Genomic DNA, 23,696 nt, shown 5'->3' on the forward strand with positions numbered 1-23,696 from the left:
GAGTTTTATATATAATTATATAAATATAAATCCTATATAAACCAGGAAATGACAGGATCAGAGCTTATGCACAAGAAGAACCTAGCATACAGAAGGCACTCAATAAATGCTTGGGGGTGTTACTGTTTCAGTCCTAGATCCGTGCATAAGAAAATTATGCAATATAAACATTGACCATGGAGCAAATGCCGGTTTTTAATAATGTATGCTCAGGGGCCCCTGGGTGGCTCAGCGGTTGAGCGTCTGCCTTCAGCTCAGGGCGTGATCCCGGGATTCAGGATTGAGTCCCACATCCGGCTGCCCGCATCTCCCTCTGCCTGTGTGTCTCATGAAAAAATAAAACCTTTAAAAAAAAAAAAAGTATGTTCGAATTCTACAAAATATGCGTAACAGAGGTTGCCGACCACAGAACAGGGGACACACATCGATACATTGTTACCTTCAAGGTAAGTATGTAGATCCGCTGCTTTGGAATCAGGTCATCGGGTGAACCTACTAAAAGAGTCCTCGTGTTCTGAGCTGTGACTCAGCCATTTCTTGAACAGATTATTGCACAGTAGCAAAAATTTCTGCATGCTTAGTGTGAACTATAAACAACAACAACAAAAACCCACCTCCCTGGGATTTGTGGACGTGTGCGGGCGCGCCGCCCCCTGGTGGTGGTGGAATCTGGGAAGCCCGCCCAGCGGGTGAGGACTGGCCCTCCTCCCACCCTCCTATCGCCGCAGGTCTGGCAGGGCTGGCGACTCCTCTCGGAACCGCGCGGCCTTAACCGCAGAGCAGCTAGGGCGCTAGGGCGCTAGGAACCCAGCCGCTGTCGGCCCCGCCCCTAGCCCCGCCCCTAGCCCCGCCCCTCTCGGACCCCGCCCCCCAGCGCGCGGCCTGCATCTCCCAGGAGCCCCTTCGGCTGCCACTCTTCGGAAAGGAAGTGGCCTCGGCCGGCGCGGGGGGCGGGCAGGGAAACAGCAGTTAAAGCCCGGCTCTCATTGGGCAGCGGCCGCTGGAGGCCGGCCGGAGGCGGGACTTCCGCTCGCTCGGGTGTACGTCAGGCTGGAGGCGGAAGCGCAGCGGGGGCGGGAAGGTTGTAGAGCCGCACGTTGGGCTCTGTTTGCAGGTCTCTAAGTGGTCGCGCCCCCTTTGAGAGAGCGGTCGGACGGCGCGGACCGGCCTGGGCGCTCTGGAGCCCCCGGTAAGTAGGCCCGCCCCACGGCGCCGGGGGACGGAAGTGCGCGGCCCCGGCGCTGACCTGCCGCCGCTGTCCTTGCGGCCACGGGGCAGCGGCCTCCTCGGCTTCCTCGCTGCCCCGCGCCCAGCCTGCCTCCACGCCCTCCTGCAAGGACCCCTTGGGGCGCTGGTGCCGCCCTGTCGCCCCCCTGCCGAACCTTCCCCCTCGCTAGGTGGCCCTGTTTCCTGTCGTCGCCACCGGCTCGGCTCGCCCGGTGCTTCTGCCCCGGGAGCACCTCGGCTCGGTGCTTCTGCCCCGGGTGCACCTCGGCATATTTTGTTCCACGCCCAAGGGTGTTTGCAAGCCCTCGTGCTCTTCCCGGGTTGCCCCAAAGCCCGCCCTCGTCACGCCAGGGGACTCCGTGCCTCGCTGCTGCCGGAGCACCGTTGGCGCCTTTTATTTTTTTTTTAATTTTTATTTATTTATAATAGTCACATAGAGAGAGAGACAGAGACATAGGCAGAGGGAGAAGCAGGCTCCATGCACCGGGAGCCCGACGTGGGATTCGATCCCGGGTCTCCAGGATCGCGCCCTGGGCCAAAGGCAGGCGCCAAACCGCTGCGCCACCCAGGGATCCCCGTTGGCGCCTTTTAAAGAGCGCGTTGGTTGAACTTGTTAGGGTGGTCGTCCGCCCGAGGGCCTGTCTTCTCGCTGGACTGCTTGCTCCCCGAGGGCAGCAGGACGGCCTTGCCCACTCGCGATCTCCCCAAAGCCCGATACAAAACCCACGACGTTGGGAAACGAAACAGCCCAAAGTATTCGACCTGGCTTCTGGGGCCCGGGGCATGGCTCTCCCCATCTGTAAGACGGCGATGAGTAAGATAATTTCAAGCATCTTACGCATTGTATGGTGCCGAGGATGTACTTGATAAATTCCAGGCGTTACGTTTTCTTTCTTAGCTTTCAGCATACACAGTAGCTACTGGATTTTTAAAAGATTTTATTTATTCATGAGAAACACAGAGAGGCCGAGACACAGAGGGAGAAGCAGGCTCCATGCAGGGAGCCCGACGTGGGACTCGATCCTGGGTCTCCAGGATCACGCCTTGGGCCCAAGGCAGGTCCTAAGCCACTGAGCCACCGGGGCTGCCCATCTGGATATATTTTTTTAAGTGCATCAGGAAGGACCATAAAGGAGTGATTTTTTTTTTTCTTTCTTCCTAGCATCGATCATATTGATGTTCTCGATTGGCTGATTCATTTGGTAGTGTGTGGTGAATACCGCGTAATGCTGTATGTTGAAGACAGTAATGCTAAATGTTGGTATCAACATCTCAACATCATCTGCAAAAGTCAACATTTAACCTTAACGTTCTAATGAAATACTTGAAGGGCTTGCAGAATCTAAATTTGTGACTTAAGTCTGTGCCACTTTTCAGGTGTGTGTTTCTGAAGCGATGAAGGAACGGAAAACGTTTTATTGTAGGGAGGCTAGCTGTTCCTGAAAACTTATAGTTTGTTGTTAAATATGATGCATTTTATATATGTGTACATACACACACACACACACACACACATATATATATATATATATATATTTTTTTTTTTTAACAGGTAATTGTAAAGTGCTGACCAGTTGCCATTGAACATAGTTGAAACAAAATAGAAGATAATGGCAGCAAACCCTTCAGGACAAGGTAATGCATGCTGGAACTTGTTATTACTAGGATTTTTTCCCCCCTTTTAATAAACGTGTTTTGATAGAAAAGTTAGGGTAGGGCAGTTACTGTAGTCAATAAAAAATGAATAGCAAAGTAAAAACCCAGTATTTGAAGTCCAACATTGTATCAGATATATAAAATTCTTAATAGCTATTAATCCTATGTTTTACCCTGTGTTAAGATTATTCACATTGTAAACCTCAGGTCCTCCTCTGACATCTGTGTTCTCTTCTACTTGAAATCAGAGCCACTTTTAAGGTTATATTGTCACCAGGCAGTATCCATGCCTTTGCCTTCATTTGCCCTAGAAACTTTTGTACACATCACCTCTGTTTAGAAGCTCTCTAAAGCAAAGCAAATCAGACGCATCCTAGAGAAGTCTTTATTTAAAAACAAATTTTAAAAAATAAAATTTAATGTCTAGAAAGTATTAAATCCCATTCTGTAAGTTGTGTCCTGCTTCAAAACTTGAAGCAAACCTCTTTTTTCCTTTCCCTGTCAACTCTGAACTCTTGTTTGACCCATATTTTTATTATTTCTGTTCTGATTTTTTTTTGGCCTTAGTTTTGTCTTGATTTTGTCTTCATATAAATGTAATCATAAAGCATGTTCTTGTGTCCAGCTTCTTTCACTCACTAAAGTGTGAGTTTCATCCATGTTGTGCCATGTGTCAGGAGTTCATTCTGTTTATCATGGAGTTCTCTTCTACTGTATGTATTTACCACCATTTTTTTTTTTAATTGGTTCTCCTGTTTAGGGGCTTTGGGGGTTGTCTTAGTGTGGGCCATTGTGAATGGAGCTGCTTTGAATATTTGTTTATGTCTTTTTGTAGATATTTGGATTAATAGCTGAGTTTATTATTAACTTTTTGAAAAACTGCCAAACCTTTTGCCACACTGGCTATACCAATTTACATTCCCTCTGGCAATGTGTGAAAATTCTGGGTACTCTCTATATAATGTTCTAGGTCTTCTAATTTTAGCCATCTTGGAGGATGTGAAGCGACATCTCATTGTATTAACTTGCATCTCCCTGATGACAGATGTTGAGCTCTTCTTTGTAACTACTTGCCATCATAAATTTTCTTTTCTTATTTTTTAAATTGCTCATTTTTTAAAAATTGGCTTATTTTTATCATTAGGTTTTCTTCTTTTTAGAATCTAGATCCAGGTCCTTTGTCACTGCTAATTGCATCATCTGAATCATCTTGGAGTTGGTTTCTGTTGACTGCTTTTTTTTTTTTTTTTTTTTTTTTTTTTTGGAGTGTAGGTCACATTTTCCTTTTTCTTGCTATACTTAGTGATTTGTTATTGGATACTGGATATTATGACTAAGACACTGTGGAGACTCTGGCTTCTTTTGTATTGCTCTGACATGTAATTTTTGTTCTAGCAAATGCAAGCCTTCAACTCAGAGTTGTCTTCCGTGTGATGGGCAGTAGCTGAAATCTGTGCTCAGTCTTTTTAGCTTCTAGCTGCTGCTTTATTGCTGGATCCCTCTGGGGTCTCCATATGTGTAGTTTAATCAGGAAGCAAAAACTTTGCTTTACTCCTTCTGCCTTTCCCTCTGGGGTTTCTCCACGCTGCCAGCCCTGAACTGTCCTCTGATACCTCAAAGCCAGTAAGGTGAGGCTATCCAAGCTGTTTGTGAATTGAACAAAAGATCACAAATTTCCAAATATCAGTAGGTGCAGTTTCTGCTTGATTTTGGTCAGTTTCTAGTGCTTTCAAATAATGAATTTTTAATCTTTTGTCTGGAATTTTTTACTTATTTAAGATTTTATTTATTCATGAGAGACACAGAGAGAGAAGCAGAGACATAGGCAGAGGGAGAAGCAGGCTCCCTATGGGGAGCCCAGTGTGGGACTTGATCCCAGGACCCCAGGATCACAACCTGAGCCAAAGGCAGATGCTCAATCACTGAGCCAACCAGGTGCCCTTTGTCCAGAATTTATAATTAAACTGTGGCAGGGTTAGTGTAACCAAACTACCTGCTACTACTAGAAGTTGGAAGTCTGCTGTTTCATTGTATATAAATCTCGTTTAGTGTATTAGTTGCATTGAGGGCACACTAAAGGCTGCATGAGTTTTATAGAAGTGTACTATTGTAAAAAGCTAGCCTTGGTGACAGTTGTAACTACCTAATACTATTCTGTTCTCTAAAATAACCACATTTGTGTGCTCTATGCATTAATCACAGGCCAACACTGACTTCTGATCTTTGATCTCTTCTTTTCATCAGAGTTAACCAGGTGAAAAATAATTTGATCTAAGCCAAAATGAAAACAAAGAGACGTCTATTTTGGAAGACAAATATGGCTGCTAAAAATCCCACAGTTCAGTCCAGGCAAAACTAAATTTAAAATTATCCATTTGTTCTAATAGCACAATAATTGAGATTTGCAATTTGCTGGTTATTTATTTTTATAGCATTTGCAATAAAATGCAGTCATTTTTAGGGTTGCCTTTGATTGATATCATATTTGCTGTGAAACATTCTCTAATCTAAATAGAAATGAATTTAGATTAGCCTTTTGGCTTTTGTTGTTCTTTTGTCAGTGATTTTGTTGGTGTCCTGAGCTGCTCTTGGGCACCAGCAGAGGGAGTCCATATCCTGCTCTGTAGACTCCTAGTGAAAATTTTAAAATTCTTACCTATTTGGATCTATTGCATTTTATTTTCTATATTAAATTATTTCTTTACTCTTTACGTGTATAGGAACTACTTAGTGCAGAGACTGAATGCCAAGTGGTGTAATTATCTTAACAATGATAACTGAAAGAACCATGACTTAGGAAAAAAAATCCTGATCTGTACATTGCAATTAATGTCTCTGGTGTAGGAGACAGAATCCCATTGTGTTCACTGAGCCCTCGAGCAGATCTAGTCTGTCATAGTGTGGTAGCAGTCAGGACTGCTAAATGTCATAAGCTCTTGGCACACAGTCACTGAAGTCTCCTTAGCTTCCATTGTACTATGGAAGATTTGGTTGGTTCTTAATGGCTACTTGTTTGCTAAGTCATGTTCTGAGAATTTTATTTTATTTTATTTTATTTTATTTTATTTTATTTTATTTATTTTTTTATTTATTTAGATTTTATTTATTTATTCATGAGAGAGAGAGGCAGAGACACAGGCAGAGGGAGAAGCAGGCTCCATGCAGGCTCCATGCAGGGAGCCTGACACGGGACTCCATCCCGGGTCTCCAGGATCAGGCCCTGGGCTGAAGGCGGCACTAAACCACTGAGCCACCGGGGTTGCCCTGTTCTGAGAATTTTAATATGTAGAGGCAGATTGTCAAACTGGAATTTTGCCAGGGTACAATGTAAAGAATCTTTCATTATTGGTAAATACTAAGGTCCTATGATCATGTGGTGGCAGTTGGATTGGTCCAACCTCATTTCAGACACACAGAAACCTGGCAAAATACTAAGAACTGTGATTTTTTTTCTTTGATTCTCTTATTTTCTAGTTATCTTTCAGTGTTTATAATAATAACTACAAGCCCTGCAGATCAGGTGATGGAAAGTATTGATTTGGAGTTATTCTGGATGCTCTTAGTTGTGATTTTAGGGTGCTAGGTAGGAGTGGGGTGGGAGGTCTCTTGCTTGATCTCAGGCCCAAATACAAGTCTTACCCCAAACCATCTATGGTCAGGATGAAAAGCAAGGAATGCTACCTCTCAAGATGTAAATTAAAATTTGCACTGATGTGTAAAAATAATTAAAAATTCTTGTGTTTGTACCTTTTTAAAGAGGAAAATGTGGATGCAAAGATGCAATTTGCAGTAGGTTTTTAAAGCTAGCTTTCTTTTCATGTCATTTTTAACTCCAAAGGCAAAGAGTACAGTATTTTTCTGATGTTCTAGGAATGATCTGTAAGCCCCAGGTTGAAATAGGGATGAAACGAGGTTGATGTAGAATAGGTTATAAAGTAGCTTCAGATCATGTATATAGTTAGGAGAGAGTTTGAGATCCCTAGGCCCATTCAGACTGGCCTTGGGAGGCCTGTCATGTGAGTGTAGCCTAGAAAGCCGCATGCTAATCAGTTGTATTCTTTGTAATAAAAAACTATGCACTGAGAGTGAATTGTCAGAATGGGGCTGAGAAGCATCTGGCAATGTTAACTAATACAGAATGCTAGATAATGACAATAATAACTAGTATTTATTAAGCAATTGCCACACAGCACGCTATATGCTAGGTATTTTACTTCTATTTTCTGTTTTTAAGCAGAAAATCCTTGTTGTGAAATGGGTGTAGGAATTTATCTGTAAGAGGAAAGAAAAATGAGTGATGAGGGAAAGTTGGTTCAAAAGGAAGGTAAAGATGATTCATCATGTTGTTTAGCTAGCTCTGAAATGGGGAGAGAAAGTGGCAGTATCTTACAAGAACTAAGTCCTTGAGGACTGAGTGAGAACTTGAAAACGGGGAGGTCACCTGAATGGACATTAAGATCCATTCCTTTCCTTTGATGTGTGTTTTCAGTAAAGTCCAAAAAGTAGCTAAGAGTTGAATAATTTTTCTGATCTTACTAGATATAAGAAGTGTTTGCCATCAACTAGATACCAAAAGGACTAATTATTGATACTAATCAACTCACATTAACTTAATAATGTTATATTCTTTTGTTCTGCTATGACTTAGACATCAAGCAGTCCCCCCTAGATGAGGTTTGAGCTTTAGCCACTGAATACATTATATATATCATTAGGGAGTGTGGTAGGCAAAATGATCCCCCTACTTCATAATCCCCAGAACCCGTGACTATGTTACCTTCTCTGGCAAAAGAACTCAGCACATGTGATGAAGGTTAAGGGCCTTGAAATGGGAAGATTATCCTGGATTATCCAGGTGGGCCCATATTAATCACATGAATCCTGAAAAGCATTAATTTTTTTTTTCCTAGCTGTGGTCAGAGAGAGAAATGAAGAAGGGTCAGAGGGATACAGTGTTGCTGGGTTTGAAGGCAGAGAAAGAATAGCAGGATCCAAGGAACTCAGGCAGCTTCTAGAAACTGGAAAAGGCAAGGAAACAGATTCTTCACCAGAGGCTCCAGAAAGAAATGGAGCCCTGGATGTTAGTCCAGTAAGATCCCAAAACTGCAGAACCATGAGATAATAGATTTATGTTGTTTTAAGCGACTAAATTTATAGTAATTTGTTACAGCAGCAATAGAAAAATAGGATAATTCACCATTTAACTATATGAGCTGAAAATCTAGGAGCCATCCATGACTACTACTTCATCATTCTTTACTTCATATTTACTCTTTCAGTGTCCTGTTGATTTAACTTCCTAAATAGCTCTTGGATCTGTTCCAATCTTTCCATTTCCCTGGGCCATAACAACTTTTGTCATCTCCAGTTTGTTCCACTGTCATAGTCTCCTGTTTCCTCTTGTCTAGCCTATTCTCAACACTGCAACCACTGCTCTTTTTATAGGGGAAAGTGTTATTTTCCCCCAGTCCCTAATGAGCTTACTTATTTGTCCTTTAGATTTCAGTTCAAGCATTACTTTCTCTGGAAGCCTTTACTGCTCCCCCTACTCCCAGTCTAGATCAAGTTTATTCAGCATTGATTCCCACAGTAATATTGTTATAAATGCTTACAGAATTTTCTTTCTTTATTTCAGACTACTCATCTTAGATTCTAAGTATACATTCATTGGTGTAATTATTTGATCATCTCTATCCTCACTGGACTGTTTGAGAACCATGAGAGCTAGAATCATGTCAAGTTTTGGCTCATCATTGTATCCTTAGAACCTATCTAGTGCCTGTATACGATGGATACACAGTAAATATATGTTGATTCAATAAATAACTTAAAACATGTTAAACTAATAGTGCCATAGTGACTTTCCTTTAATACTAAACGGGTATCTTAAGTATGATACATTGATTTAATGTATAGTTGTGAAGAGTATATAGCCTGTAGGATAACCACTTGAAAAGATTTGAATAATATATTAAATGTCTTTTAAAATATTGTTGTGAAAGCAATTTATCAACTGTAATTGGAAAGCAGATTATCCGTAACCCCACTGATCAAACAAAATAATTTTCATTCTTTTAGAATATTTTTTCCAATAAAAAGAATTCCAGTTAGTGCTTATTTAACTGTGGTAGAGCTATTCATGTAAAGTGATAATCAGCTGGTAGGTTTTAAATACGATTTGATGTGATGCTTGTTCCTCAGGAATGTTTTTAGTGACAAAAAAAAAAAAGTGTGGGAGTTATATGTTTCTATGAACGAATGTAGAAGTGAGAATATATATGATTGTGAAAGGAGATAGGGTTATAGTTCTAAAAGTAGAAATATTTTTGAGTTTGCTGCTTTATTGTAAGATAATTTTATTAGGAGAAGGTTAATTATAAAGGAATATTAAGTACTGTACATGAGATAAATATTTTTAACACTCATGCTTCTAAGAACGTAAAAGTTACATGTAACTATGATATGTGCAAAAGAATGTAAAAGTAAAATGTTAAATTATGGCAAGCGATGGGTGTGTGTTTAAAAAAAAAAACTCAATCAGTGAGTGTAATAAAAGTTAGTTAAATGTTACCTATTGATGTGGTAGAGTTCATTGGTATAAACCCTGAAGGTGGGAGAATCTTACTATAGAACATTATACTTCAAATAACCAGATAGATTACCTAGTTTGTGCCTTAAGTTTCAAATTTGAAATAAGCTATTATTATTCCCTAAGTGCTCTCTGTTGACTTTTATAGTTTTATAATAAGTATTTTGTGCAAACAGACATGTAACATAATACTATATTGTTTTTTTTTTTTTTTTTTTTTAAATCAAGAAGGAAGCATAGGTTTCAGGACCTTTAGACAAGATCAGAAATAAAAGCCTAAGAGATCTTACCATACCCTTTCTCTGTAAAGTAGCCTTTATGGCTCTCAGCCTCATGTAGATACACATTAAGATCTAGAAAATTATGCAGAATATAATTTTGCTTGATTAGACTGTGGAAAAGGAATTGAGAAAGAAGTTATATTAGAGACTTGAGGACGTAAAATTTGTTGGACTAGGTGACTTGTTAAATGTGAGTAGTAAGAGGGAGAGATTATAAGGATAAAACTTGGGCTTCTGGGTGGGAGTATGGAGCACTAAATGACATACAGTGATAAAGCATTTTCCCATCTTCACCAGGGAGGGAAGGCTATGGGCTCGCCCACTCCAGTGACCCCTTGTTTAAATACTTTAGTGAGTTCTTTAAAGTCCATGGAATCCATGATCTTGTACATGGAAAAAAATACTCATCACTGCTCATAATTTAATTAAAGGTGTATTAAACCTACACTCATATAACACAGTAACTTCAAAACTGAAAATTTTTAAACATTTAGAATTGTTTATAGCTTAAACAAGTTAAATTCTCCTTTATAGTTTAAATTAGAATTATAATTAATGTGACTGTAATACTTCATGATTGCAAAATTTAGTACACTTAAATCTATTTCAAAATATTAACCCGTTGGTTTAATTAATTTACTCTTTCTGTACTTGTTTTTTATATCTTCCTGGGATGATAGTGATCTTCCCAGATTCTTATTTCTGTGCTTTCCCAGGATTATAGTAATCTTTCCATACCTTCCTAGGGTTACAGTAATTTTACCACTACCAAAACAAAACAAAATTTCAGGTAAGTCAAGATTTAGCGTTTTTTGATAAGTTTGATTCTCAGCCAAAACACAAGATTTGGTTATGCCTTAGATGATTTAAAAGCTGTGTTGGTGTGCACTGAGTCCCTTCTATATTAAACTTTACCTGCTGAGTTAATGGGATTTTTTTTTAAGCTCATGCCTGTCTCATAGATTTTTAGTTTCTTGCAACCTGGAGTTGTCCTTAAGTGAAATACTCCCATGTTCTGTTTTCATTATGAATTGTCCTTTTCTGGTAGCTTTATTACCATGATTTAATACATTTCATCTCCCAAGATGTCAGGGATCATTAGGTCTGTACAGTTAGCTCTTTTTAGGAATTTCACTAATTCATCCAGTTAGAGCTCACAGTTTCTGCTTGGTCATTGTGTGACATGGATGCTCATCACAACTGGGTCTCCTTTTTAAATGGTGTGTGTGTGTGTGTGAGAGAGAGAGAGAACCTGTGCTGAATCCACCTCTCTTGTGGATTCTTGGTCCCTATCCTGCTCCTCTGGAACTATTTGGCTTAGCCCCCAGTTCCCTGTATCTACCCCTTCCTCCATGTACCTAAGCAAAAAAGTATACAGCTATACTTCAGAAACAGACATGTACTTAATAGGAGAAACAAACCTCTAAATGTTAATGCTAACCTATTAACTGTAATTACTACAAATGACCTAATTATTATAATAACTTATTTTCACCCTTCTTTACAACTATATTTTTATGTATTTTTAACTTTTCCTTTTGTATCTTATTATGAAGCCATGGCATATCATAGATTCAATATGTTCCATTCAGCTATAATTATTATTCTCTATTTAATGTTCCAATTGTGACAGCCTGGCTAACCTCAAATTGGCTTCTTTGTTCTTTCAGCACTACCCTGGATGTTTAAAAAAAAAAAACCTCTTGCTCTCTGACAAGATGTTCCAGGCCCATCTCTTGATTTTTTTTTTCTTTTTTCTACCCTAAGACATGCAACTAGTACTCTGCCCAGAACTCTGGTTCCTTTTCACAGAGGATAGACAATTGGAAATAACATATGTAAGCTTAAACACATTGAAGAGCACTGAAAAGCTCAATTGTACTTGTATTTATCTGAACATTATTGATCAAATTATCTTCATGTAGTCTTTTTAATGCTTTGTACATACAATTTCTATGTATATACAGTTTTTTACTGATACCCTAAAATATTACTTGCAAACAAATTAATCTTGAGAGTAATGTTTCTGTAAACAGCACATCAGTACTTTCAAGTGTGGTTATTTATTTTGCTCACCACATAATTTAGACGCTATCAGATTTTTAAATTTACTTTTCAGGACTTTTCTTTTTATATTTACAGTATCTCTAAATTTTTACAAAGATGGAACTATTTAATTATCTTCTAAGAATGCATTAGCCTCTTCTGAGAAGTGGGAAAAAGTCTTGTCCTAGAGTTAGAAACACACTTAATGGTGTAACTTGCTTTAAATATATACAACTTTGGGGGCACCTGGGTGGCTCAGTCAGTTACGCATCTGCTTTTTGGCTCAGGTCATGATCTCAGGTCCTGGGACCAAGCCCCACATCAGGCTCCTTGCTCAGTGAGGAGTCTTCCTCTCCCTCTGCCCCTCCCCCTGCTGATACTCTCTCTCTCTCTCTCTCAAACAAAATCTTCAAAAAATATAAATAAAATGGAGAGTATGGATTGATGGGGAGAAGCTGAGAGAAGGTGAAAAATGTATGGCAAAGAAATAGGAAGCTATTGCAGTGAACCAGGTAAGAGAGGAGAGTGTCTTAGACTAAAGTAGCATCAGTGGGGATTTGAGAGCCATATATTTTTAATTTTTATTTTGAAATAGGCAAGAAGTTGCAAAGACAGTCTAGAGAGGTCTCAGGTACTTTTTACCAAGTTTCCCTCAATGGTTGCATCTCCTATAACTATAATATGATATAAAAAGCTAGAGTTTGATATTGGATACACAGTACATGTATATCCTTCTGTGTCATTTTACCCCACAGGAACCCTGCTTCTCCCTATCCTTCTCTCTCTGCCACTCCCCCTGCTTGTTGTCTCTCAAATAAATTAATAAAGTCTTTAAAAATATGTGTATGCAAATCCATATATACAAATAGGAGAGTGCTACTTTTCTCTGGAAAGCATTCTTCATTTTACAGAGAACTCAAATTGTGGTTCATTTTCCAGTCTTTTATCTTTCCATTTGTTTTCTTCTAAATTAGGGATCAAACTCAAATGTCCACAGGCATATAAACAAGTCTAAAAAGGACTATAATAAGCTAGGGAGTGCCGATGTCTTTGTAATGTGAGGAAATAGTAATGATCATTTCTTCATTCTAGTTAATTTTTACTGTGGAGGTACCCAAGATCCCTTCTTGCCAGCCCTTGAGAATATATCAAGAGAAGCAAGAAATTTGAGGATTTTGTTTATATTCTCTCAGTGTTTACATCTTGACATTTAATTCCGATTTGATTTGATTTGATTGATTTTAGAGAGAGTGGGCACAAGGGAGAGGGTGGGGAGGGGCAGAGGGAGAGACTGAAGCAGACTCCCCACTGAGCGTGGAGTCAGACATGTGGGGCTCAATCTCCTGACTCTGAGATTATGACATGCGCTGAAACCAAGAGTCGGACACCTACAACTAAGCCACCCAGGTGCCCCTAATTCAGATTTTAAAAACCTAGTTGGATACTAGTCCTTGGCCAGGACTTTGCGCCTTAGACTTATGTAATTTGAAGATCAGAATCAAGCCCCATATTAAGTAGTTGATAAAGGACACACCTTTTGCACCCCGTCTGTTACAATCCATTTCTCTCTCAGCATCGCTGGATGTAGTCAGTTGCAGTTCTTTGGTCTTTGAAAGACTGTGTGTCATTTCGGAATGAAAGCAGTTGAGAAAAAGAAATATTGTTTGGATCTGAGCATATCTGTTGCTGTTTTCCTCCTGAAAACCTTGGTAATTACAGTTCCTTCCAAGTCCTCAGTCCATATCTTACTTTGTCTCCATCCTGGGACTGTGCTGGGAAAGTTGCAGGGAAGCAGTAGGAGGTCGGTGTCACCATCTAGGGGGCTACTCTCTAGTGGGTTCTTTATCTTCTTAGAGAATAGAATTTGCTGTCTGGGTTTCTAGATGGCCTACGTTTCTAAAAATAGCTCTAAAATGTTGTTTTTATTTCTCTCTCTGTGTGTCTCTCTTCCCCCTACCCCTGGTTTTTAGGTTTTCAAAACAAAAACAGAGTTGCAATCTTGGCAGAACTGGACAAAGAGAAAAGAAAATTACTAATGCAGAACCAGTCTTCAACTAATCATCCTGGAGCGAGGTATTGAAGAATAATGTGGTTTTTATATTTAGTGATATAAAAAATGTCTTGGACAAAATACTTCATGTGGGTTGGCAGACATTTGTCTCTCTCACATTGGAATTTACACGTTATGTTTTGTTTCCTAGTTAGATTTGAAAAAATTAGATGAATTGATTAGATCTTAAATAATTAAATTCTAACCAGAATATTTAATGTTCCCCACAGCCTACTTTAAAAAAAAACGAAAAGGGTTTTGTGTGGTTTTGGTTTGTTACTGATATAATTGTCAACATCCCACTTTTTAAGCATTCTGCAAAGCAGGGAACGTTTAGGTAGCTTAATCTTTATCGTGTTTGGTTTCTGCCTTCTTACATGACATTTAGCCACCACCCTGCCTTCCCCCACCTCCTTTTTTTTTTTTTTTTATTAAAGATTTTATTACTTATTCATGAGAGACACAAAGAGAGGCAGAGACACAGGCAGAGGGAGAAGCAGCCTCCCTGTGGGGAGCCAGATGCAGGACTTGATCCCAGGACCCCGGGATCACGCCCTGAGCTGAAGGCAAATGCTCAACCACTGAGCCACCCAGGCAGTCACTTTTCCTAAGAACAGGTGCTCACCTCAGTCCCTTGTAATCTCATTGTAGCTAAAATCTGGTAGACCAAGATCCTTCCCTTATTAGATATCTGAGCACTGTTTGACACCACTGATCACTCCCTCCTTCCTAAAATACTCTTTCCTTGGCTTCCACACATTCACTGTCACACAGTTGTGATTTCTTTTGTAGACGTTTCTCCACTCCTATCTCATGAATGTCAGTGCCCCTCAGAGCTCAGTTTTCCATCCAGTTGTGTCTTCTTACATCTTTTCACCAGTTGCATCTACTTTCACAGCCTTTTATATGCTGTGAAACTTTCATTTAGTCTTTTCTCCCAAGTCCCAAATCGCCTCTTGGACACCTCCATCCCTGTGTCCTCTAGGCATTTCAAACTTCGTATGGCCCAAGCTGAACTCATCTTCCCTTCCCAAGCTCTGACTAACTACCTACTATTCTTGGGCTTCTAGTCTCAGTGAATGGCACAGATCTCGAAGTCAGAAGCATGGACTTTGTTTATTATTCCATTTCATTTCCATCTCCAAGCATTTGCCATTCTCTTATGTTTATACTTTGAAATGTGTCTCAAATCTGCCTATTTTTCTTCATTGCTACTGATGCCACCCTAGCCCTGATGCCTGCTACTCCCGTTTCTTGCCTCAATTACTATAGCTGCTTCCTCTGTATTTCCTGTAGTCTTCAGTCCTCCTGAATATATTTATCAGTTGTGTCATGTTTTAATCTGGAAATCGAGAAAATTGGGATAAGCATTAGGATGTATATGAACCAGGAGTGTGACGGGCAGGTGCTTCCAGAGTGGCTTCATACAGGTGAGATGGTTCCAGTGCAGCTTCATGCAGCAGCTCAGTATGTGAGCAGTGCTCTGGACTCCCTCCAATTCTTCTTTCTGCCTTTCCCTGGGGGTCAGCAGCTCCCTAGTGGTCAAAATATGACTGCAGTAGTCTTTGCCTCACCCTACACTGAGCCACCTATCGAGACCAAAGCCAGAAAGGTTCCTGTCCTATGTTTCTTTTTTAAGAGGCCAGAGAATGTCCTCAGAAGCCTTCCAGCAGACGACCCATTGAGTCTAGTTGCCCAGAATTATGTATCTTTCTCTTGCCTAAACCAGAAACCAGCAGGGGGAATGACATTGTCTTACACCAATCAAAGTTCATCCCTTGAGGGATGAGCCTGGCCAGCCCTGAGGCATGGGACCAGCAATAATTGAACTAAGTTTGGATTCCATTACAAGACAGTAGGGAGATATATTGTTATTGAGGAGGTGACCAGCACTGTGTGCCTAGCAGTGGTCTTTCTGAGCCATCATGTGGTACTTGTGATCATGTCACTCCTCTGCTTATACTCTCTGGGTATCTCTTTTTACTGTGAGGATAAGGTCTGTATTTCTTAACTTATTTTCACAAGGCTCTTCATACCCTGTACCTGCCTTTTACCCCAATGTCATTTTTTGCCAACCCTCTTCACCTCCTTTCAACTCTGACCTCCGGTCCTGTTGAGCTCTTAATTTCTTCAGATACGCCAAGGTCTTTTGCCCTGGGCTTTTGCGTGCTGTACCTTCTGCTTGAAACATTCAGTGCTTCCGTTTTCATCATAAATGTAGCCTTATGATAAGCTGGAGTACCTGGAATCAGTTTGAAAGTAGGGGACCATAAATCATCAAAAAAATAATAAAAAATAGAGGTAATTTGGAGCCCCAGTAAATAACATAGGCTTTTGTCATATAAATTAAACAGTGGGAGAAGGAAAAAAAACAGACTTCTTCTGGAAGGCCTTTTTCTATCCCTATAAAGAATATATAATGAAAAATGTAATTCAGAAGTAAGGAAGTTTCTACCTTCAACAGCCAAATAACTAAGATTCCCATTTTAGCATTGCACTCTCCAGACCCTCTCTTAATAAGGACTTCCGGGATCATGCTGAGCAGCAGCATATTGCAGCCCAACAAAAGGCAGCTTTGCAGGTGAGCAAAGTGTAACTGACAGTCTTGTCTTGTTGGAGATTTCCTGGGCCTTGGAAGCCAGCACAATTCCTATTTTGTATTTCAGTGGAGCAGTATCAATAAAAACGTTCCACACATAATTGCAATGGTTTTCTGATGTTCAGTCATGCCCAAAGGATTTGAAGGACCAATACAGCAGTGATGAAAGTGACTTTTATGGTTTTGACACAGTCATGATTGATTCTATGCTGTACCTGGCAAGAGACTGCTTTGTGTACAAAAGAGTTTAGGATATTGGGACGGACAGAATGATCTTAAAAGCTGAACTGGCCGGTTTACACTTTTTTTTTTTTTTTTTTTTCAAATTTGTCATGCTGTCATACCCCTTGATAATCTTACTGGTTTATTGTTGTTTGGCTTCTTTTTCAATGGTCAGCATACCACGTTGCGCAGGAAATGCTTAAAGACTAACTCCTTCCATAGGAATATGATAATCCATCTGCTTAAAAAAATATTGTTCTTCATAGTAATGAACAACCGTTTTAGTATTAGAGTGATCTTGGATAGTTTTAACTAACATTCCCAGAGCCCTTGAACAAGCCATCATTACCTGTGCTTTTAAACCTTAGAATCTCAGAATTGGAAGAGACATAAAAGATCATCTCACTTAAGGCAACCTAAAAACAGTCTTCCTTTCTGTAGTGACAGAGGGAGGTCACTGGTGGTTTTCTGTTACTTACATTCCAACAGTCTCTACCAAATGTTGGTTATCTTCATCACCAGTAATCAGCTCCCTTCCCCACCCCACTCCATTCCCCTTCTTTCTTAAGCTCCTGCTTTGTTGATCAAGAGCAGATTTGGGGGATCTTTGCTGCAAAGTTCTCCCCACTCCAAGGAACAAAGTAATTCATGCCTTTGACTCGTTATTGACTTTAGAGAATCACAGAGGACAGAGTGGGTCTGATAAATGAGTGCCTGGTACAGCTTGTTAATAAAAATACTTTATTAATACTTTATTACTGTCCATCTCCTATGTATTTAAAACAAAATTAAGCAGCAACAGAACTGATTTTTATATCTTAAATTTATCTAATTTGGTCTTAAGCACTCAAAAAGGATAAGTAATTTGAATACCTTGGTTGAAAAATTGTGATTTTTAATAGCTTAATTGCCTTTTTTTTTTTTTTTAAACTCTTGCCTAGCATGCACATGCACACTCATCTGGATACTTCATAACTCAAGACTCTGCATTTGGGAATCTTATTCTTCCCGTCTTACCTCGCCTTGACCCAGAATGAAGAAAATATTTGTAACAAAAGTAACTCTAATATCGGATGCCAAAGCTACTATCATTTAGTGCTATACAAATTATGACTTTCAGAATTTTGGTGAACTTTTATACTTTTTGCTTCTTTAAAAGAAAGGCATGCGTAAGTCAAAGCAGAAAAGGAGAGTCACCAGAAGGATGAGAGTTTTGGGAGCTATATTACCTGAGGAACTGATGATGCTACTTGTGACTGTTCTGGAACACAGTTTGATTTTTGACTCTAAATCAGACTCTGAATTGGATGGTCACATAAATTCACCCCCCACCCCCATTGGACTAAATATATCATTGTCCACAGTAGACTTTCACGAACATTAATAGTACTTCACCTTAAAGAAATGAGGGTGCTTTTAAAAATGTGAACAATTAGGCTTAAATAAGTTACATTCCTATTTGCTGTTTGTAGAATTTATATTCAACACGTCAGCCTGAAATATTCTCTGACTCGTAACTTCCTTCTTCTCCATTTTCAAAAAAAATCTAAGACAAGACTAAGTTACCAACCAGTCTTAAAAATCTTTTATAAACCCATGCTACTATAAATTATGTGACTAAATGATATTAAAAATAATTATAAGAAATATGGTGGCTTTAAAATTTGTATGTGCTTTTATTATTTAGTGTTAATCCACATATGGTATCCCCATGTTTTATTGTCCATTTTTGTTCTAATTAAAAAACATCCTCATTAAAAAGGGGCAAGCTGAGCCCCTTTTTATTTAATTACTCTAAGGAGTTAGGTTAAGTTTCTCAACATGACACACCTTTAAGAGAATCTGGGCTGCTTAGTCCTCCCACCTTACTGTAGTCCTAGAGAATTACAATCTCTAATTCAAGACAAAGTCTGAAAACCATGGGTAGGGAAGTCAATTTTCCTTATATCTATATATCATAGATATATAAACTCATAGGTTTCTATGCCCTTGAAACTTAGCTAAAATTAGCTAAAATCTACGTCTTTTTTTTTTACCTTTAATAGGATTGAAATTATATTTTATACTGTATCACAGTTGCAGTATTTAATATAACTACTTGTAATTGACCTTGTATTAACCTTAAGTCCCCATCATCTCTGGTGGTAGGATGAAATTTAAACTTAAAATTCCAGTTTGGGTCAATATTTAATTGAAGTTCATCTCCCTTTTCAAAGAGTTTCTTTCCTTCTTCCCTAGATATTTGCACTTATCACATAGCGGTTGGGTTAACGGCGTGTTAACCCAAACTAATTAAAGGAGGAGTGGAGAATTCTGGACTTGGCTGTGCCATTTAGATTCTTCCTCTTGAGAATTTGAACTGATTTTCCACGTTTGGGTGAGGCGACATCTGTTCCCATTGTAATGATCACTGTCACAGCAAAGGCACCCTTACTCCCCGCTGCTGAGGAGGTCCCCAGCTGCCTCTGCTCCTGTCCTGCCTCAGGTCCATCCCGCTCTTCTTGAGCCTTCTACAGGACCCCTCATTTTCTTGAATTGTTTTGACAGTGTCTGTTCTGTGCAACCCATGACCTACCGACTGGCATGGTTCTAAATCTATCTACTGATGCTAAGGAGTTTTTTTTGGATTGTGTACTTTTTATGCTGTTGAAGCCTCAACCTAATGTGTGACTTTTATAACCTAGGTAAAGATGTTTTTTTCAGTGGTATCTTTTCTAATCTCTCCGCCTTTTAAATAGATGCTGTGAAATCCTGTAGCCCTAGTGCTGGTAAGCACTTCCTCCACCCCCTCTCCTGCAAGTCCCTTACAAATTCAGGTCCACTCCATATGCATTTTGTTTTTAAGATTTTATTCATTCATGAGAGACACAGAGAGGCAGAGACACAAGCAGAGGGAGAAGCCGGCTCCCTGCAGGGACTCGATCCCGGGACCCCAGGATCACAACCTGAACCAAGGCAGAACCTCAACCAGAGACACTCAGGCGCCCCACTGTCATATGGAGGGGAGTTGGGGAAGATGAGAAAGCTGAGACCTGCTCCTAAGGAGGTCACAGTGGAAGGAGCCTGCTGTTGTGAGGCAGAAAGGATGAAGGAAGCCAGAGCACAGAGCGCTACACAAGAGGCACCCAGAGCACACAGCAGTCTAGACAGGCCTGCAAGTTGCAAGTATTGGTACGATTTTACCTGGAAGGGCAGGAAGAGCTGCTCCAGACAAAGGTGAGGGTCTTCCAAAAAGTAGTGACTAAGACCCTTGGGAAGACTGCAGAGGGTGATGGGGAATGCCAGGGGCTATCAGAAACCCTGAGGTGATGCTTCCATGTTGCTGCCCCACCCCCCTCCCCGCAACTGGGTGACTCATTTCCCCCGCTCTCGGTCTGTCACTCTGTCTCACCTGTGAAGTAGGAACAGCACACACTCTGCCTACCTTATAAATTGTCTAGACCAGTGTGCAGGCTTCAACCTGTTACTGAAGTGAGAAGCCGATTTAATGGCTTAATGGAATGTGACCAACACTTATTTTTTTTCTTTGAAAAATATGAAGCATGAGAGTACATGACGTGTTGTAATGACATGGTTTTGTTTCACTAACCTTCTGTTTCTGTGTGTTTGTGTTTTACTTTGTTATATGTTGTACCAGTAGGTAAGGTCTTTGAGGCAAGGATTTGTGTTTCCTTCCCTCCCTTCCTCTTGGTTCATGGCTGTATTCTGCTTAGACTAGTATTTGGCATATAGTAGGAGACCAGGACCTGCTTATTGAAGGAATGAATGAATGAACATATATGAGTTGGGTCATGATGGAAAGGTTGTTTTTTTTTTTTTTTTTAAACTGTGAGTCATGGCAAAAAAAAGGTTGTGAAAGCCAGTGCTCAGTAATCCAGATGATAGAGGGTGCCTGGGGGCTCAATCTGACTCTTGGTTTTGGCTCAGGTCATGATCTCAGGGTTGTGAGATCGAGCCCCATGTCGGGCTCTGCGCTCAGCATGGAATCTGCTTGAGATTCTCTCAGTCTTCTCTAAAATAAACGAATCATCATCATAATACAAATGATAGTGCTTTGTATGATTCTGGAATTTAAACTGAAATGACTTCATAATTTCAAAGAGATTTTTCCCCCCTGAACAATCTATAAAATGTCTCATTAAGTTATCTCTGGTCTTTCCTTCACTTTGGCAGTAGAAACTCAGCCTTTCTGGGAGTTTAAGGCCCACCAAGGCAAGGGTTTTGGCAAATATGGTTACACTGAGAATAGAAGATCAACCTAGAGAATGTCAAGTCATTGGTGCAGATGCCCCCACTAGGAGCATCCCTCCAGCCCACATGAGTCCCGTTCAGCATCAGCTCAGCCCATGTTTACTGAATGCTGTTCTTCACCTCTGTATGCACAGCTGACACAATTCTTTTCAAATGAGCAAATGCAGAATGAGGAGGAGGAGGAGAACTTCACTGTCCTCAACCTGAGAATCTAGAGCGGGTGAGACCAGCACGCTAGGAGGTAACACTGATTGCACCTTCCTAGTGAGAGGATGAACCTGGCTAGGCCACGGAAGCCTACATCGGGATAAGCATTTGGGGGTTGTCTGGCCCGCCCAGTCGGTGGAGCATATGACCCTCGATCATTGGGGTCATGAGTTCGAGCCCCACATTGGGTATAGAGATTGCTTCAGTTAGTGGATCTTTATTTAAAAAGAAGCATTTGAACTTGGCTTTTGAAAGAAGAGACTCTCAGCCAGGAAAGATAGGAGAGCGACCGTGAAAGCAAAGGAAGAGCCTGCACAAAAGCAGAGCAGACATAGGGGCCATCTTGAAGCACCAAAAGTCCAATTTGGCTGGTCTTGTGTGGATAGATTTGGACAAATTTGTATACTGTGATAATCAGAAGTGAGGCCAAAGGCGCTGTGGGACTCGTCCTTCAAGAGAAGCTAAGGCCGCACTGGGGTGAGGCCCTCACTTCATCCAGCGACTGGCACCAGCCCCGGGCCCAGCAGCACTTGCCTGCACCATGGCCTCCATCTCAGAGCTCGCCTGCACGTACTTGGCCCTCATCCCGCACAATGATGAGCTGACGGTCACTAAAGATAAGATCAGGGCCCTCGTTAAAGCAGCGGGTATAAATGCTGACCCTCTCCAGCCGGACTTGCTGGCAAAGGTCGCGGCCAGTGTCTACATGGGGAGCCTCGTCTGCAATGCAGGGGCTGGTGGTCCTGCCCCAGCAGGACATCCCCCCACTACCACCACTACCACCCCACTGAGGAGAAGAGAGTGGAAGCAGGAATCGAGGAGTCGGATGATGACGTGGGCTTTGGTCTTTTTTGACTAACCCTCTTCTGTAACCTGTTCAATAAAAAGCTGAACCCCTTTTTTTTTGGGTATATTTCAAACATTCATTCAACTAATCTCTACAGCCAATGTAGGGCTCATTTTTTTTTTAAAGGGGGAGGGGACATGCTGATCTGGGTCATTTTTGCCACAGCCAGTGTACAGCACATGGCATTTTACAGACCACAGGAATTAGTTCAGGATTGGACATGTTAACCAAATTCAACCCAAATGAGACTCCAGGAGAGATTTGCTGGGCTGATGGAAAAGACACGTTTTCACCTTTGAGAATGCTAACAAAAGTGAGTCTTTCTCTCTAGATGTGTAAAAGGAAATACACACTTGTATGTTTATAGATAATTTATATTTACGTAGTGACCATAGTGACCGTGAGATGGAACAAGTCTCAGAATGAAGCCACTGCCATATGAGAGGTGGCAGAGAGAAAGTAGCTGGGTCCTTGATGCCATCGTTGATTTGCTGAGTCAAACAATCCCTAAAATATGCAACCTTCCTCTGGGATTTCCAGTCATGGGAGGTAATCCTTATTTTTATTTGCACTGACTCAGCCGCACGCCACACCGCTAGGCAGGGGGGAAGCAGAACTGGAACCCGAATCTCACACCCACACCTCCCCCTGCAGTCTTCCGTGTCACCACAGTTAGTCACCTGTGCCCTCCCTCCCTGCACTTAGTTGCCTGCCCGGCACCTGCGGACCTGAACCCATCCATGCCATGTCCCTTCCCAATCACCCTACCGTGAGCTCTGGAATTTGTCTCAACCACCAAAATAGGTCTCTGCCTTCCATCTTTTCCTCAGTCCCACCTTTGTCTCCCTCCCTGCATTGTTGATACCTGGCTTTCTCTTGGGGCCTTCTGGCGTCTGATGCCTTAGGAGGAAGCAGCTCAGGGCTTCACGCCTGGGCTCTAGGCTCATTCGTTGTTAGAACTCCAGAATATTGTTTTAACTTAATTTAAAAATTCACTTCTTAAAAAAAAAATTAAAATTCACTTCTTAAAACCAAGAAACAGACTCTTAACTACAGAGGACAAACTACTGATCACCCGAAGGAAGGTGAAACAGGTAATGGGGATCAAGGAGAGCACCCATCGTGATGAGCACCAGGTGATGGGTGTGTGGAGGGAATGAATCACTACATTGCACACCTGGGACTAATATTACACTGTATGTTAACTGGAATTTAAGTGAAAACTTAAATTCACTTCTTAAAAATGCATGTCCCCGCCCGACCTTAAAAAAGTCATGCCATGCCAGTGTCCTTGACAGTATGTCTGGGGACTCCCAAGTCCCCAAGGACCTTGAGTCCTACTTCTCAGTCTTCATCCCCTCTCAGCTGTTACCCCGAGGACATCAACAGCCTCCTCGGGATGAGCCAACCCTCGTCCACCTGGTCAAATCCAGTTGTCAGCCTTCTTCCCCACTCTCACTTGAACTCTCAGCAGCATTTTCCACAACTGATCACACCCTCATTCTTAAAAATGCTAACTGCATCTGTCTTCAGCCAAACCTCACTCCCCTGTGTTTTCCAACTACTTATTAGTTGTTTATTCTCAGTCTCATTGGCTGGCTTCTCCTCCTTCCAAGTGCAAAATGTTGGACTACCCTGGAGATCAGCGTTTCCATCTCTTTCCTACCACCTAGAGTCATTGCCTGGGTGGGTAATCCTACCCAGTACCATGGCTTAAATAG

The 23,696-nt window shown here is 41.0% G+C and overlaps 1 protein-coding gene and 1 pseudogene across 3 annotated transcripts; both read left to right on the plus strand.

The window, feature by feature from the left end:
• The first annotated feature begins 995 nt into the window (after nucleotides 1–995).
• On the plus strand, nucleotides 996–22,025 carry INIP (INTS3 and NABP interacting protein). 3 transcript variants are annotated; one of them, XM_072727667.1, is made up of 7 exons: nucleotides 1,065–1,189; nucleotides 2,780–2,862; nucleotides 8,519–8,682; nucleotides 10,500–10,543; nucleotides 13,770–13,872; nucleotides 16,340–16,430; nucleotides 17,612–22,025. In XM_072727667.1, the coding sequence occupies exons 3-7, from the start codon at nucleotides 8,672–8,674 to the stop codon at nucleotides 17,705–17,707; spliced, it is 345 nt and encodes a 114-aa protein (XP_072583768.1). In that variant the 5' UTR covers nucleotides 1,065–1,189; nucleotides 2,780–2,862; nucleotides 8,519–8,671; the 3' UTR covers nucleotides 17,708–22,025. The 3 variants fall into 3 exon arrangements, with proteins under 3 accessions (XP_025858559.1, XP_072583769.1, XP_072583768.1); XM_072727668.1 differs by lacking the exon at nucleotides 10,500–10,543 and having other exon boundaries at nucleotides 1,031–1,189; XM_026002774.2 differs by lacking the exons at nucleotides 8,519–8,682; nucleotides 10,500–10,543 and having other exon boundaries at nucleotides 996–1,189.
• Nucleotides 21,670–22,025, plus strand: LOC112923066 (large ribosomal subunit protein P1 pseudogene; annotated as a pseudogene).
• Nucleotides 22,026–23,696: the final 1,671 nt, after the last annotated feature.

The sequence above is a fragment of the Vulpes vulpes genome, chromosome 12 (assembly GCF_048418805.1).
Source record: "Vulpes vulpes isolate BD-2025 chromosome 12, VulVul3, whole genome shotgun sequence".
Classification (NCBI taxonomy): Eukaryota; Metazoa; Chordata; class Mammalia; order Carnivora; family Canidae; genus Vulpes; species Vulpes vulpes.